General features: G+C 46.2%; 1 protein-coding gene across 1 annotated transcript in view; it reads left to right on the top strand.

Moving 5' to 3' along the window:
* Positions 1 to 4,345: 4,345 nt before the first annotated feature.
* Positions 4,346 to 13,756, top strand: part of ATP6V1H (ATPase H+ transporting V1 subunit H) — a 74,040-nt gene continuing 64,629 nt past the window's right edge. The window contains exons 1-2 of the mRNA XM_019527278.1: positions 4,346 to 4,446; positions 6,293 to 6,415. Coding sequence (XP_019382823.1) covers positions 6,312 to 6,415 — 104 coding nt within the window. The 5' untranslated portion in view covers positions 4,346 to 4,446; positions 6,293 to 6,311. The remainder of the gene's footprint in view (positions 4,447 to 6,292; positions 6,416 to 13,756) is intronic.

Raw genomic sequence — 13,756 nt, 5'->3', positions numbered from 1 at the left:
ACTGCAAGTCCGTTTCAGGCTGGACATAAGGAAGAATTTCTTTACTGTCCGAGCCCCCAAGGTCTGAAACAGACTGCCATCGGAGGTGGTTCAAGCATCTACATTGAGCAACTTCAAAAGCAAATTGGATGCTTATCTTGCTGGGATCCTATGACCCTAGCTGGCTTCCTGCCCTTTGGGACTCGATGATCTTCCGAGGTCCCTTCCAGCCCTAATGTCTATGAAATCTAGGAAATCTATGAAGTCACTCCTGCTCAAGCCGCATTCAAAGGGAGCTGTGGCAGCTATCATCATTGTGACCGCCGGACTAGGGCCCTCCCCGGAGGAGGTTCGCCTTCGGTAGGGGGAACGCCGCTGATCCCACTGGATCGCTACGGGTTCAGAGTAGGTCTCTTAACGTCCAGTCCCCGCCTTAGTTCTCGTCTGACACGACTTGCTGTTAGGTTCAGTTAAGGTCGGTTCATGGGTGCTCCGCGGCCCGGGATCCCTCGGCGGTCACGTTGTGGGGCTCCGCCACCCCTGCACCCTGGCCTCACGCCACTTTGAGTGCTCTCCCCTCTTCTGTGGGACTGACCTCCTGCTGATGGGCCGGTAGCTCCCCTTGGCCTGACCTGTCCTTATAAGATTACTCGTGGGCCGGCCTGCCCCGTCCTCTACTTCCCCATGGCCTGTTTGGCCCAACACTGCGTCCCCGCACAGGTAGGGCTCCACTAAAGTATCTTTGACCCTATCTCCCTGAATGTGCCCCCTTGGCTATTCCTGTTGGGGTACCCCTTTAACTGGGAAACAAAACCTGAAAGCAACTTAAATAAAGCTTGGTCCCACAGCCCCTTACTGGCTGGGGCCTCCTATTCGGGCCTCCCTGGGTCCCCTTGGGCAATAACTGTCGCTCAATCTCTCTAGTACCTCTATAGATTTCTGTCCACGGCTGACTGGTGGCAGCCTCTGCCCGACTGTGCCCTCTCAGGGCTCTTCCGGGTCCTGGCCCCCTCCAGCAGGGTCGTGTCCCCGCACCACCGCCCCGGCACTCGACCTGTGGGTCTTGCAGGCTTCGGGTCCGTAATCCAGAGCTTCCTCGTCGAACGTTCCGCCGGCTTCTCTATCCTCATGGTCCGTCTCCAGCCTCCTTGCCTGCCTCTGCTTACCCGATGCCCTGCAGCTGGCCGTTGCTGCTGTTCTCTCCTCTGGCTGAGCGGGTTGCGGCTCCTTTCTGGGGCTCTCTGCCCCTCTCACAGGGGAAGCTGCCATCTGCTCCGCTCTGGGGCTCTCTGCCCCTCCTACTGGGGAGTCTGCCGCCTGTCCCTCTGTGGGACTCTCCGCCCCTCCTGCTGAGGGATTTGTCGCTTGGCCCGCTCTGGGGCTTTCTGCCCCTCCTGCTGCGGGACCTGATCCTGGTCCCTCCGCCCTCCTCTGCCTTTCTTCCGTGGCCACTTTTATCCCTGCTGGCCGCCTGCTCATGATGACGTCATCTTCCGGCCGCGTCAGTATAAACGAGCACTGTGCGGGTTTCTCCGCCATCGCCGGTAAGTCCCGTCCTAGCTCCCCAGGATAATCATCACGTTTATGAGAAAAGACTTGTAAATCCCAAGGGGTACTTGCCTGTGGCCCACAGTTTAGCTATCTAAGTTCCTGAGAGGGCTAGCTCTTGTGTTCTACCCTTCCCCTCAGCATTTTCTATTGAATCCTAAACCTGAATACTGGCTTCTGTGAATCCCATCATTAGGTGCCTGATTGTTCCTATGGATTACATGTGGAGCCTAGATACCTAGGTCAGGTACTGACATTGCACTTTTACTGGTATAAGTGATTGGAAGCCAGTTTCACCCACAACAATGGAAGTTCAGCACACAAAACCAGTCTATACCCATAACAGAACTGAAGTTCAACGCATATAGCCTGGTTTAAAAATGGCAGAACCTGGTCTAAGATTGGTCCCTCTTCCTCCCTCCCACCAAAGGGCGAATGTGTGTTCTGTTCACTACCAGTCCAAACTATGCCACTTACAGAAAACCATGTAACTTAGATTTATTCTGCCTTGGCGTTATTTAATGTCTGTACCTATCCCTAATGTGAACTGTAAATTCTACCTGAAAAGATCAAGATCAAAAGGAATGTTGCCAGCAGATCAAAAAAAGTGATTATTTCCTTCTATTCAGCACTGGTGAGGCCACATCTGAAGTACTGTGTTCAGTTTTGGGCCCCCCACTACAGGAAGGATGTGTACAAATCGGAGAGTCCAGCGGAGGGCAACAAAAATGATGAGGGAGCTGGGGGATGTGACTTTTGAGAAGAGGCTGAGGGAACTGGGCTCATTTAGTCTACAGAAGAGTAGACTAAGGGATGGGATTTAATAATAGCAGCTTTCAACTACCTGCAGGATGGTTTGAAGGAGGATGGAGCCAGACTGTTCTTAGTGGTGGCAGGTGACAGAACAGGAGCAACTGTCTCAAGTTGCACCAAGGGAAGTGTAGGTTAGATATAAGGAAGAACTTTCTCACTAGGAGGGTAGCAAAACACTGGAACAGGTTACCTGGAGAGGTTGTAGATTCTCCTTGGAGGTTTTTAAGACCTGGCTAGACAAAGCCTTGGCTGAAATGATCTAGCTGGGGATGGTCCTGATTTGAGGTCCCATCCAACCATCATTTGATTCTAAGAGCTCTGGACTCTGTGTCCCTGTAGCAGCCCTGGCCATGCCATGCTGCACTGCAGCAGCTGGCTGCAGCTGTCAAGAGGCTTGTGGGGAAAGAAGGGAGTCCCCGTTGTGTAGAAGTGGTGTGCCTCACATACCCCAGCCAAGCAAATTGTGGGGTGGCCCTCATGGTGGGCTGGGAGCTCTGTTCTCCCCGTCTTCCTCCTTCAGCTGCTGCTGTGAGCTGGTGGGAGGGGGCTGGGGAGAGGGACCGCTCTGGCAGCCTCCTGTGTGGTGTGTGGGAGCTCCCCTTTCCTGCAGCCAATGTGGGCAGGCTGTGAACCCCTCCCTGCCCCCACTGAACAGCGAACATCTGTTTGGTTGGCTCCTGCGCTAACTTATTGCGCTTTGAGTAGAGCATGATAATTTAGAGCGCTTCCATTGGAAGCTTTTGGAACATCTGTACTGAGCCAAAGTTATTTTAAAGGTCAGGACCAGGCCTCTGCTGAGACTTAATGAAAAGCAGGCCAAATTCAGCCTTGGTGTCAGCAGAAAGTTAGTAAGGTGCTGGCTCACACGTGATTTACAAGATAAACCCAGATGTTTCACACAGGAATCCACAGTGTCAAAAAAATTCTGATCCACTGTGGTCTGTCTGGGGTCTCTGCAACAAGAAGAATTGCTTTAGTATTTTTCCGTAGTCCAAAAATGAACAAAAGCAAAGAGCTGGCATTTTCTGAAGGGGGCCTGGAGTGCAAAAAAGCCTGAGAACTGCTGCTCTGAAGGCTCCAGTGCTGGGCGGCCCCGTGCCAAGCAGCCAAGCCGGGTACAGTGAGGCGAGGGGAGAAACGCCCCATTTTATTTGTGCTCGCGACTCAACCCGTGGTTCGTTTCACAAAGCCCTTGGCTGTTGGGCTCTGTGTTTTCAGCCTTTGGTGCCTCACTCCAGCAGCCAATGCTGCCTTTTGTGATGCTTTTTTTTTTAAAGAAATTTTTCATGTTCCAAGTCCAATCAGTCAAGTCCAAATCTGTGAGTCAGTCCAGAACTATACATAGCCTACAGCCAGCAAACATCCTCCCCTCCCACCAGGGGCTTCAGATGCTTCCAACATCTTTTGGCGACATCCTACATGTAGCCTGAAGCCCGGAGGCTTGGGGTTTGGATGCCCCCGAGTTTTGCCTGCCCTCAGCCACTTGGCTGCGGGAGCAAGCCAGGGAGGAGCCTCCCATTTCCAGAAAATGGGCGTTAAACCCCAACACCTTGGTGAGGACTAAACCATGCCAGAAGAACAGTTATCCCAGAGAGGGCTTAAGGAAAACTGCCTTCTTGGACCCAGATACATGGCGTTTCCTCTGCCAGGTGAATTCTTCCCCTACGTGGAGAATTTAAATCTTTGGGAAAACGTGGGTAAAACCAGGTCTGGGCCCAATTAAAAAAGAAGGGGCAGGGGGGAGATCCCTTACACTCTGGGCATTCAGGGAAGAGGCAATAATGTGTGTGGATCGATGGACGGGCGCGATGCTCGTTTGCTTTCAGGGTCATTTCTCCCCAGAAAACACGTGTTTCCCCTTTCACGCAGCGTTCAGCATCAACCAGGCGGCGGAACGAGCACCCTCGCCGGGCCTGGCACGCTGGGAGCGGGGCACGGCCAGACACAGCCCCGCCCCACGCTCCGCGTTCTCCCAGAGCCCCGGCGCGGATTGGGCCTTGTCGGCCGCCGTCGGACTTGGTTGTCAGCTGCGCGCTGTCACATGATCCACGCCGTTAGTGCTGCCCCGGCGCGCGGGTCCCGCCAGCATCCTCCTGCCGCCGAGGGGTAAGAGGGGCCGCCGGGGGGAGCCGTTGGTGCCCCTCCCCAGGGGGAGGACTGCAGAACGCGGCGGGTTTTACCTTCATCCCGGAGGTGGGGAGGACGCGGCGGGAGGCGGCCAGGTCCGGTTCTGGCTCACACGGCTCCTGGTACTGCCGGACCCCGGGCCGCTGCGGGTCCGCCCGGGGTTTGGCATCAGCGGCAGGGCCGACCCCGTGGGAGGGAGCAGCTGGAGCGGGGACGGAAGGGGTTGGGCGGCCGCCGGCTGCTCCCTGAGGCCCCTGGGCGCTGCGCTCGCCCCCGGGGCGAGTGAGGACGGGCTGCGACGCGGTGGTCGGGTCTGCGCCCGGGCCCGCTCCTGGCAGCGCCCCCGTCGCCTTGGGGCCGGGGTGTCACGCTTGCTTGGGGTCAGGGCACGAGGTGCCTCGGTGGCAGTGACGTGGGGTCCAGCCAGGCCGGTGGCATGGGAGTGGGGTGTGTTCCCACTAGGGTCCAACTTCTGCTGCTTTCCAGTAGCCCCATGGGGCCCCGTGGAAAGGTGCTGTGGGCTGAGTCTGGGCTGTGGGCCACGTGTTTGACACCCTTGCTTCAGGGTCTGCTCTGTGCTTGGAAAGGTGGGAACTGCCTCTGGTCCAGTAGCATCCCCCAGCTGTCCCACAGATGGCACCTTCAGTGGCGAACTGGTTCAGAGAGGCATGAGCTTTCATGGGCACCAACATACTTTGTCCAAGAAGGTGTTGAGAAAGTGCAAGGCAGGCCCATGCAGAGAGATCTTGTATTGCCTCTGCATGCACTAGTGAGGAAGCTGGAGGTGGTGTGGCCTTGTTAGTGGGGCTTTTTGTGCACTCATATGCTCAGCACCTGGTTCCAGCACAAGCATGTGCAGAAGCATACCTCAAATGAAGCTTATTCTGATATGTCTTAATGCTGTGTTTGGGCATCAGTTCTTTAATGTGGCTGTCAGTTCTTTACTGATGTACATCAGACCTGAATATAAGAAACAGAACAGGGAACAAATCTTTAAATAGAACAGGGAAGGTTCAGAGTCCAGTCTCTCTCTTTTTTTTTCCCTTCATGCTTTGCTTTTGTTATGTTTAAACAAAGGGGGAGAAACCTTGTTGCTTCATAAATATTTTCTGCTTGGGGATGTTGTGGAATAAACACACAAGCATGGCTGTTATGGCTTTGGATTGTAGTTGCTTACTTTTTTTTTCTTCATATTGCAAATGCTATGCCTAATTATCCACCCTATGTGACTTATCTTTCTGACATCTGGATTCTCCAGTGCTTGGAAAAGCTTATGTAAAAACATATTAACCTGGTGACTTTTGTTGGTGTAGGAAAATCATGTTAGCAAACTTGTAGCTGTGGATGAATGCATTTCTTTTTAAAGCTCTCTTAATCACAAAAGGGGGGGAAATTCTTTAACAAGCCTCAGCTTTTTCACTCTTTTTAAAGACAGAGTTGAAGACTGTCAAATCCACTTTGCTTGAAATGGACATGTGTATAGCTTTTTTTTTTTTTTTTCACACTTCATGTTTTGTATGGGTCCTTTTTTCAAGTCCTCCGTCAGGATTGAGAGGTGTATCTTTCACATACATCAACAACTGAAATTTAAAAGTAAAGCATGATTCTTACTTAGGCCTTTTTGTGGCATCTCAATTTTGGAACCCAATAATAACCTTTTTTTTTCTTTTCAGAAAGATGGAGGGCAGCTGCTCACTAAAATTGGGTGTATTTTAAAATGTCTCCTAAAGTTGTACACCTAAAACTACTGATCTTTTAAATATCTTGGTCATATAGTATGTTCTGTATGTATCCGATATCTCATATATTCTGTTTTTCTGAACAGATTTTGAAAAGTGATCAAAATGGATATCAGAGGTGCTGTGGATGCAGCTGTCCCAACAAACATTATTGCTGCCAAAGCAGCTGAAGTTCGGGCAAACAAAGTAAACTGGCAGTTATATCTCCAGTAAGTATAAGATGACCTTGAGTCATTGATGGTCAGCTGTATTTTCTGCTGGCTTGTAGAGTTTTAATTTATGATGTGTAATGTGAGAAGTGTCATTCTGTCATGCTGCTATGAAAGTAATTGGAAAAAAGCTCCAGTAACTGGAAATGGTTGAACAAATCTCCTACAGGCTTGCTGCAAGAAGGAGAACTCCATTTCTCAAATTAAGTACTGTGTGGCACTTTGGAGAAAGGTGTTTTGCTATCAGAGTCTTTTCCTGTGAGTGGAACAGTGTTTCCACAGAAAAAGCATGGTGTTATAAGAGAATTTAGGTCATGTCTATACTAGAAGGCCATAGCTAGTTTAAGTAGTCCATATGAGCAAAGTGAGCCTAGTGTGGATGCAGCTTAATACCAACAAACTTGTGCTTTTGCTGGTGTACATAACTCCAGCCTCCAAATAAGTTAAGTTATGTTTATATCAGTGGTTCCCAAATTGTGAGTCATGACTCCAAATGGAATCGCATCACCAGTGGATGGGGTTGTAGGCTGGGAGTGAGGGCCCATGGTGAGGAAATGGCCATAATACCAGTATTTTGGTTCCCTGTGCCATTTGGGCAGAGACCAATGTGATATTTCCTGAATGTTTGATAACTTTTTCTCATAGAGTTTTGAGAGGTTGTTAGAGCAGCTTTCAGCTGCCTATTGAAATAAGGCCCAAAGGTCAGTCAAGCTGATAGCATGCATGGAGAGAAGTTTAATTAATCTTAGCAAATATTGGAACCATTCTCTTTGCTACAACTTATTCCAAACCAAAACCCAAGACAAAATTGCTCTACACTGCTGTCTGTACTCTCACAATTCTGTTAGGCTTAACAACCAGGATTATATCTTTCTGGTGCTGGTTAAAGGTTGAGTGAGAGCGAGAGAGAGAAGGACAGGTGGAGTTTGGTTTCAGTCACTTTAAGACCTCTCAGAAAGAAGGATACTAGTTGTCTATGTGTTAGCAGGGATCTGGGTTTTCCATTTCCCATGGAATAATGTGGATTTTCCCCTGTACCAGAGGAAAACACAGATTTCTCATTTTAATGGAGAAACCTGCGGATTTTGCAGTGTTTCAAAGAGCTGTTTTCAAGTTGGCAGAGTTCCAGCCTGCACGGGGCTGGGGGGTGGGGAGGGTGGGAAGAAGGTGGTCAGGCAGGGGGTGCCATGTGCATGTATATGCACGTCTGCCAGGCAGCTGGGAGAGCAGCTCCTGCAGGTGAGTGGGGTGTGGGATTGAGGCCCCCATAAGAAGGGAAGGAGGGAGCTGGGCAGGGCTGAGGCTGGGGTTGTTGCCCAGCTGGGCAGTGCATAAGGCCTGGGGCCCAGGGCTGCAACGTGTGGCTGGAGGGGCCCAGCGAGGAGTGGGTCAGGGCCATGGGCAGCTCGCCTGGGGGTGGGGGGTGAGGCCGTCTCCCCACCACTGCATGCACTCCCAGGAAGGCAGGGGGGACCCATTCCCCCCCAGTTCTGTGCACTTGGAGTGTGGGCACGGGCTGCCCACTGCCAGCTTGAACTTCTACCCTACTGCCCTCCCCTGGTGCCTCTGCAGCCCAGCGGGTGCAACCCAGCAACGCAGGGAAGCTGCTTGCTGCTGTAAGCTCCGTGCTGCCCTGGCAACACCTTCTGTGTGCGTACAGCAGCAGCAGGGGCAGCAGTGTGGGGTTGTGCCCTTCATTGCTGCTGCATGTGCAGAGGACCTGTTGCCAGGGCATTGCGGAGCTTGCAGTGGCAAGCAGCCTCCCTGTGCAGCCCTGCTGTTAGCTGGTAGGCCCTGGCAGAGGGCAGCAGGGCAGGAGCCCACGGCCACTCCTGTCTTATGCACAGATCTGTGCAGTGGTGGGGAGCCTGCCTCACCCCTGCCCGGGCCCATAGCAGGCAGCAGCAGGGGGTTGTGGGTGGGTGGTGAGGGGCCCTGGCAGGGCCAGGCGCTGTGGGGTCAGAGTGAGGGGCACAAACAGGGCTTGGGAGGGGGCACTGAAGGGCACCAGCAGGGTCAGAGGGCTGTGGGAGGAGTGAGAGGCCTTTCATTTTAATCACATATGTTGGGGGTTTTATCAGAGAATCTGCAATTTTATTTACTTATTTATTTATTTTTTAATTAATCTGCTCATTAGCTTTCCTTTGTAGGGTAAAAGTTTTTGCCTATTGTGCTTCTGATCAAGGCTTGTGATGCTATTGTGGAAGATGCATTGCAGCCTAAATATACTGGTGACATTTGGTTCTCATCTTATTGCACTGATTATAATGCCATCTTCCTGCATTCTTGTGATTGCATCTTAGATGTGAGGTACTTAATTGAAGAGCCTGCAGGTTAGATAGACACTTTGCTAGGAAGAGAGGGGAATATAGTGGAAAGATGACAGGAGGAGTCTGACCCCTTGACTACCTGTTTTTTTTCTGTTATATAATCTAGCATCTGGAGATCTTAGTTGCTGCTGGAGGAGGAGTGAGAGATTATGATCAATTCTTTTGTGTAGGTCTTCGTTATTTCTGCATTATATTAGATACAGCAACTGTTGGGAACCAGGTAAGAACAGCATTCAGCTAATGCAAACTGCAGCTGTCTAGTTATTAATATTTTCCTAGTAGTACAACAATGTTTCTTTCCAGAAACAACACTTGATTTTTTTTTTTTTTAAATGCATTTCTGGATGTAGTCCAAAGTGATCTAAGTTGCTTTATGTAGGTTTGGTCTTGATTTATTTAGAGAATGACTCTGCCTGAGTTGGTTATCTGTGTGCTGATAGGCTGTAGGGATATACCCACAAAGATGGCCTTTCTCATTTCAAGTACTTAGTGTTCTGCCCAGGGCCGGGGATAGCACATAAAATTGTTTTTTTTTTTTTTAAGTTGTGCAAATGTTTACACACTCTTGAGCCAGATTTTTGAAGATACTTAGACATTCATATCAATAGGAATTAAGCAACTAAGTACCTTTTAACAATTTGGCCTTATGCTGTTTACAGAGTTTTATATATAGAAGCTGTTTTAAAGTTATGTTTAATACAGTGATTACCTGACTTTGAGGACAAAGTCCTTCCAAGTTCACCTCTGCCATCTCTAACCTTCAGTGCTGCAGGTGAATAGCTAGTGTTTATTGTTATGTCAAATTCTAGTGCATACCAGTATTAAGGTCTTGAGTTTTCCAGTACAGTGTCAGTTTAAACTAAACATTACTAGGTGTATTGTTTATCCTGTCTTTCAATTATATGCTAGCAGAATTTTCCACTACCCTAACATAGTATAGCATATACTAATATCAGCATATAGCACATTGAGTAAAAGACAATATTTTACTGTAATTTTGTCAAAATTGGAAAGACGTTCTACGTTTGCTATTGAACTCAATAGTTTGGAAATAAAATGTGGCTTTTTTTGTTTGTTTTGATCAAAATGTCTGTTTTACTCTTAACCAGGGTGAGCAGCTTAACAACGAGAAGAAAACCTATCTTTACATAGTATGTACGCTTAGTTTTGACTGTCAGAAGTGCTTCTGTAGTATAAAAAATGAGTTGGAGGCTAGGATTCATTTTCTAAGATTGGAAGAATGAATTGCCATTTTTCATAGTGGAATGGCATCTTCTCTTCAAACTCCAAGTTACATACTTAGAAAACTGCAGTATAATAAGATGCAAGCATATAAAAATACTTCATTTACTTGAGAGATCTGATGAAGCTCAGAGACCCCTGGAAGGCAGAGTAAGCTGTTTTGTAAATCACTTGAGTGATGTAAAGTTTACACTTGCATTCCTGGAGATGTGAATTTGGATTATAAAAGGATGCAGTCTTTTTTTATAATTTTAAAAAATTATAACTTAATTTTTTTTGAAGCACCAGCTTTCTGAAAAATGTCTTCAAAGAAAATACTGCATTATTCTTCATTAATGTTTTGTATTCAAAAACTTGATTAAATATATCCTGGCTATGCAGTTGGATCAATAAAAGGTATTCCTTAGATCTCCTTGCCTCTCTGAATACTTTTAAAAATGTTTTAAAAGTGTGCATGGGTTGGTTTGTTGAGTTTTTTGCTTGGTAGAATTTCTGTGCAGGTCCAGGCTTACAGAAGCCATTCCTTCTGTTTAACAGTGCAGCCTTCCATTTTATAATTACTAATCAAATCAGCTCTGTGTTCCAGTAGGCTTAATAAGACTACACTTGATCTTAGCCAAAAGGCCAAGAAACCCAATAGGCATTAATATTTCCTAGGCATGTGATTAAATAGTTGCACCTTGACATGTTCCAATAAAACAATTATACAATGATACCATTATTGACATTTGGAAACATCTAATATTGATCGGTCTGATCCTGGTAGATGTGTTCAGATGCAAGAAAGCCAGGCTTCTTGTAGTGGTGTCAGATGACTAAAAGAGGAACTATATAGTTGGAAGAAGTGCATAATGAACAGCAAAATGAATCACAAGTCTCTGTATCAGCTTGACTGACCAAGAGGTTTTATAAATTACATGTTTCAAGTGCTTTATATTGATTATTGCTCTCTCTCTTAAGTAGCAGTTGGCTTGAGTCCTGTGGTGGTAATAAGGGCATTAATAATGACTGTCTTTGGACTGTGAATGAAACATGGACTTGTTGAAAAAGTTTTGTTCCGTAGGTTAGGTGGCAGCACTTCAGTAAGATTAGTATAAGTCACTCAGTCTGCTGCCCATTAAAGCCAAGCTAACATTACTCTGCAACTTTACAGGGGCAAACTAACTAAATGATGTAACAAACTCTCAAAGATGTATGCTGTTCTGTCCGAACATAATCGTTTACATTTGTTTTTATTTCTTTTGATTTTGAACTATTTGGTAAACTTCAAAGTGTGTGTGGTTGCCTGGCATATATGAAGTATTGAAAAAATATGTACTGTTACTAATGAGCAGCATTCTTAATCACAAGAAAACTCATTGGTTATAGCTGTCTTGGTTAAAAGTGAGTTGCAAAAGACCTTGTGATGAAATGGTGGTTTGGTTACAGAAATCCTTTATCATCAGGAAATGAGAAGTCCCCATATTAGTAAGATTGTAAAACTTGAACTGCTGGTTACCAAAAGCAAATCCATTCCTTTTCATTTTTTCCCTGTGAACACCGTTGGTTTCTCCCTGCCACACCTTTGAACTGATCATTCAGGAGAACCTGTCATGAATATTCTATAATTAGTTAGTTTAATTTTAAAATGAAGTTATTGGAAAATGGCTTATTTGAGGCTAGTAAAGTTATTATTGGAATCCCCAAGATCACTGCTGAAATATTAATGGCTTGTTTATCAAGCTGTCAGATTTTTCTTTTGTGTAGCCCTGTGCTAGTTAAGAAACTTCTCCTCAAATTGACATTTATAAACAAACAGTTATTAATTTTCAGTACTTTCTCTGGGAGATGTCAGCCTCAACTGTTGGTTCCTCTGAGCTTCAATGTTAGATCAAAGCTTGTTTTGAAAGTTTTTTTTTTCCTTGACAGTTGGCAGACTTTTTAATGGGTTTCAAATGCTTTATTTTTCTGCATGTGACATGTACCTGTTTCCCCAAGATTTGTTCCCCCAAAATTAGGGTGCATGTGATAAGTGGAGAGAGCCAATTTTTCTGATTGTTTGGGATAGAAGGACCCTGCTTTGATTTCTGTTCCCCAATGCAGCATCTGTGTTGTTAGTATTCAGCCTGGTGAGGGAGTTGATTTTAATAGCTTGTTTTTCTTCACTCTACAAGTGTTAACAATTGCCGTACCTTTTTAATTGTCTTGATATTCCACTAATGAAACTAAACATTCTTAAGCAATTTTGCTGTCTGCCAACTGCTTCAGGTCTCTTTCCTCCTATTTTACACCCTTAGATAGAGACTCTTCAGCTCTTTTTTGTAAATCATGAATCCACTCATGAAGAGCAGCCTTTAGGAGCAGCTGTGGCTTCAGTTTTCCTTCTCTTCCTGCTTAACTAAAAGCTAAGTTGAAGATTTGGCTCTGCCCTTGCTCTATGCAGCCATAACTTGGGCAAAAGTCTTCCCCCTGCCTCCCTTCATTCTGCCTTTCAAAAACAAGCTGCATATTTTTGGGGTGTATTTTATATGTGAGAAAATACAATAAATAGGGTTTTTTTTTAACTTTCTCAGACATGTTAAAATTAAGGGCTTGTCTTCAAAGAAGATGCAAGATAGTAGTAAAATAGTACTTGTTAAATAACTTAAAAAGCAGGGAAGGGTACGTCTTCGGCTTACTTATAATGTCTAGGCCTGGGCAATGTTGATGAGGAATGTGAGCTAACCCCTTTAAGACCAGGTCACTGAATCCAGTTGTGTATAGTTTCTTAACAGCTGCATCAAAAGTCCTATTAAAACCAGCTCAGACTCCCATTTCAAAACTAGCTACAGACTTTTGCCTCCACAGTTCCTTTTGGGAGGCTGTTGGTGTGTGGGAGTAATATCATCAGTTGCTTGACTGGCTGCAGATATACAGGTCTGTTAGTTTTGCCTGGCTGCACAAAATCTGTGAGCTGTGTGATAAAAATAACCTCCCTCTTGCCAGAAGGTTAGCCGTATCAATAATAGTTAGCTTCACAAAATGTATCTTTAGTAGCTATGGGTTGTTTCTGTGCCTGATGAGGAATGATGCTGATACTAGTGTATGGACGAAAACTTACACCAAAACCTTGGGAAAATTCCTTGCTCTTGGGTGATGGAATGGCCGCATCTGGAGACTTGCATGGTCTAATCTGAGGAAAAATAATTCTCCTACCAAAGTAGGTCTTTTAGGCATGTGTATCCTGTAAAAATATAAAACCATATTTCTTTACAGACCCCAGCTAGCCTAGTTTTGGTATAAGCCTTAAGACTCCGAAATTAATAGGCCTCAAGAAGTGCTTCTAGAAATAGGGGATAGGTGTTTGGATTGTCCAAAATAGTATTAATGAGATACCACAGAATCAGTGAAAATGCATTGTGGTTTCTTTCTCAATTATTCCATGAAACAGTCTCTTAACGCTTGACTGTTAAATAGTGTGCTATCATACCATCTATGGTGCAACAGCCTAGTTAAATTTGTAATGTAAAAGAAAGTGGTGAAGTATCACAAAGGTATTTAATTAGTAAGGGGTGGGTGGAAAGCATGGAACAGACTATTGCAGGTATTATCCAGTTTATTCATCAGGCCAAATCTGGGTATGCAGATTGCAAGGATTACTAGGCTTTAATGTACTGTAAGACGATAACAGGGTTCTAACTGAACTCTTAGTTATGGACCATCTGAAAATAAGTGAATCACTTTGGGAAAAGATTAACTAAAAGAAGCCATTGTGTTTAGCTGTCGTAGGTAGAAAAGGCCCCCTGACTCA

This window comes from Gavialis gangeticus, unplaced genomic scaffold, assembly GCF_001723915.1.
Source record: "Gavialis gangeticus isolate Ggan-Ray unplaced genomic scaffold, GavGan_comp1, whole genome shotgun sequence".
NCBI classification, from domain to species: Eukaryota; Metazoa; Chordata; order Crocodylia; family Gavialidae; genus Gavialis; species Gavialis gangeticus.
Note: the sequence above shows the minus strand (reverse complement) of the source record. Positions and strands in the feature narration are given on the sequence as shown.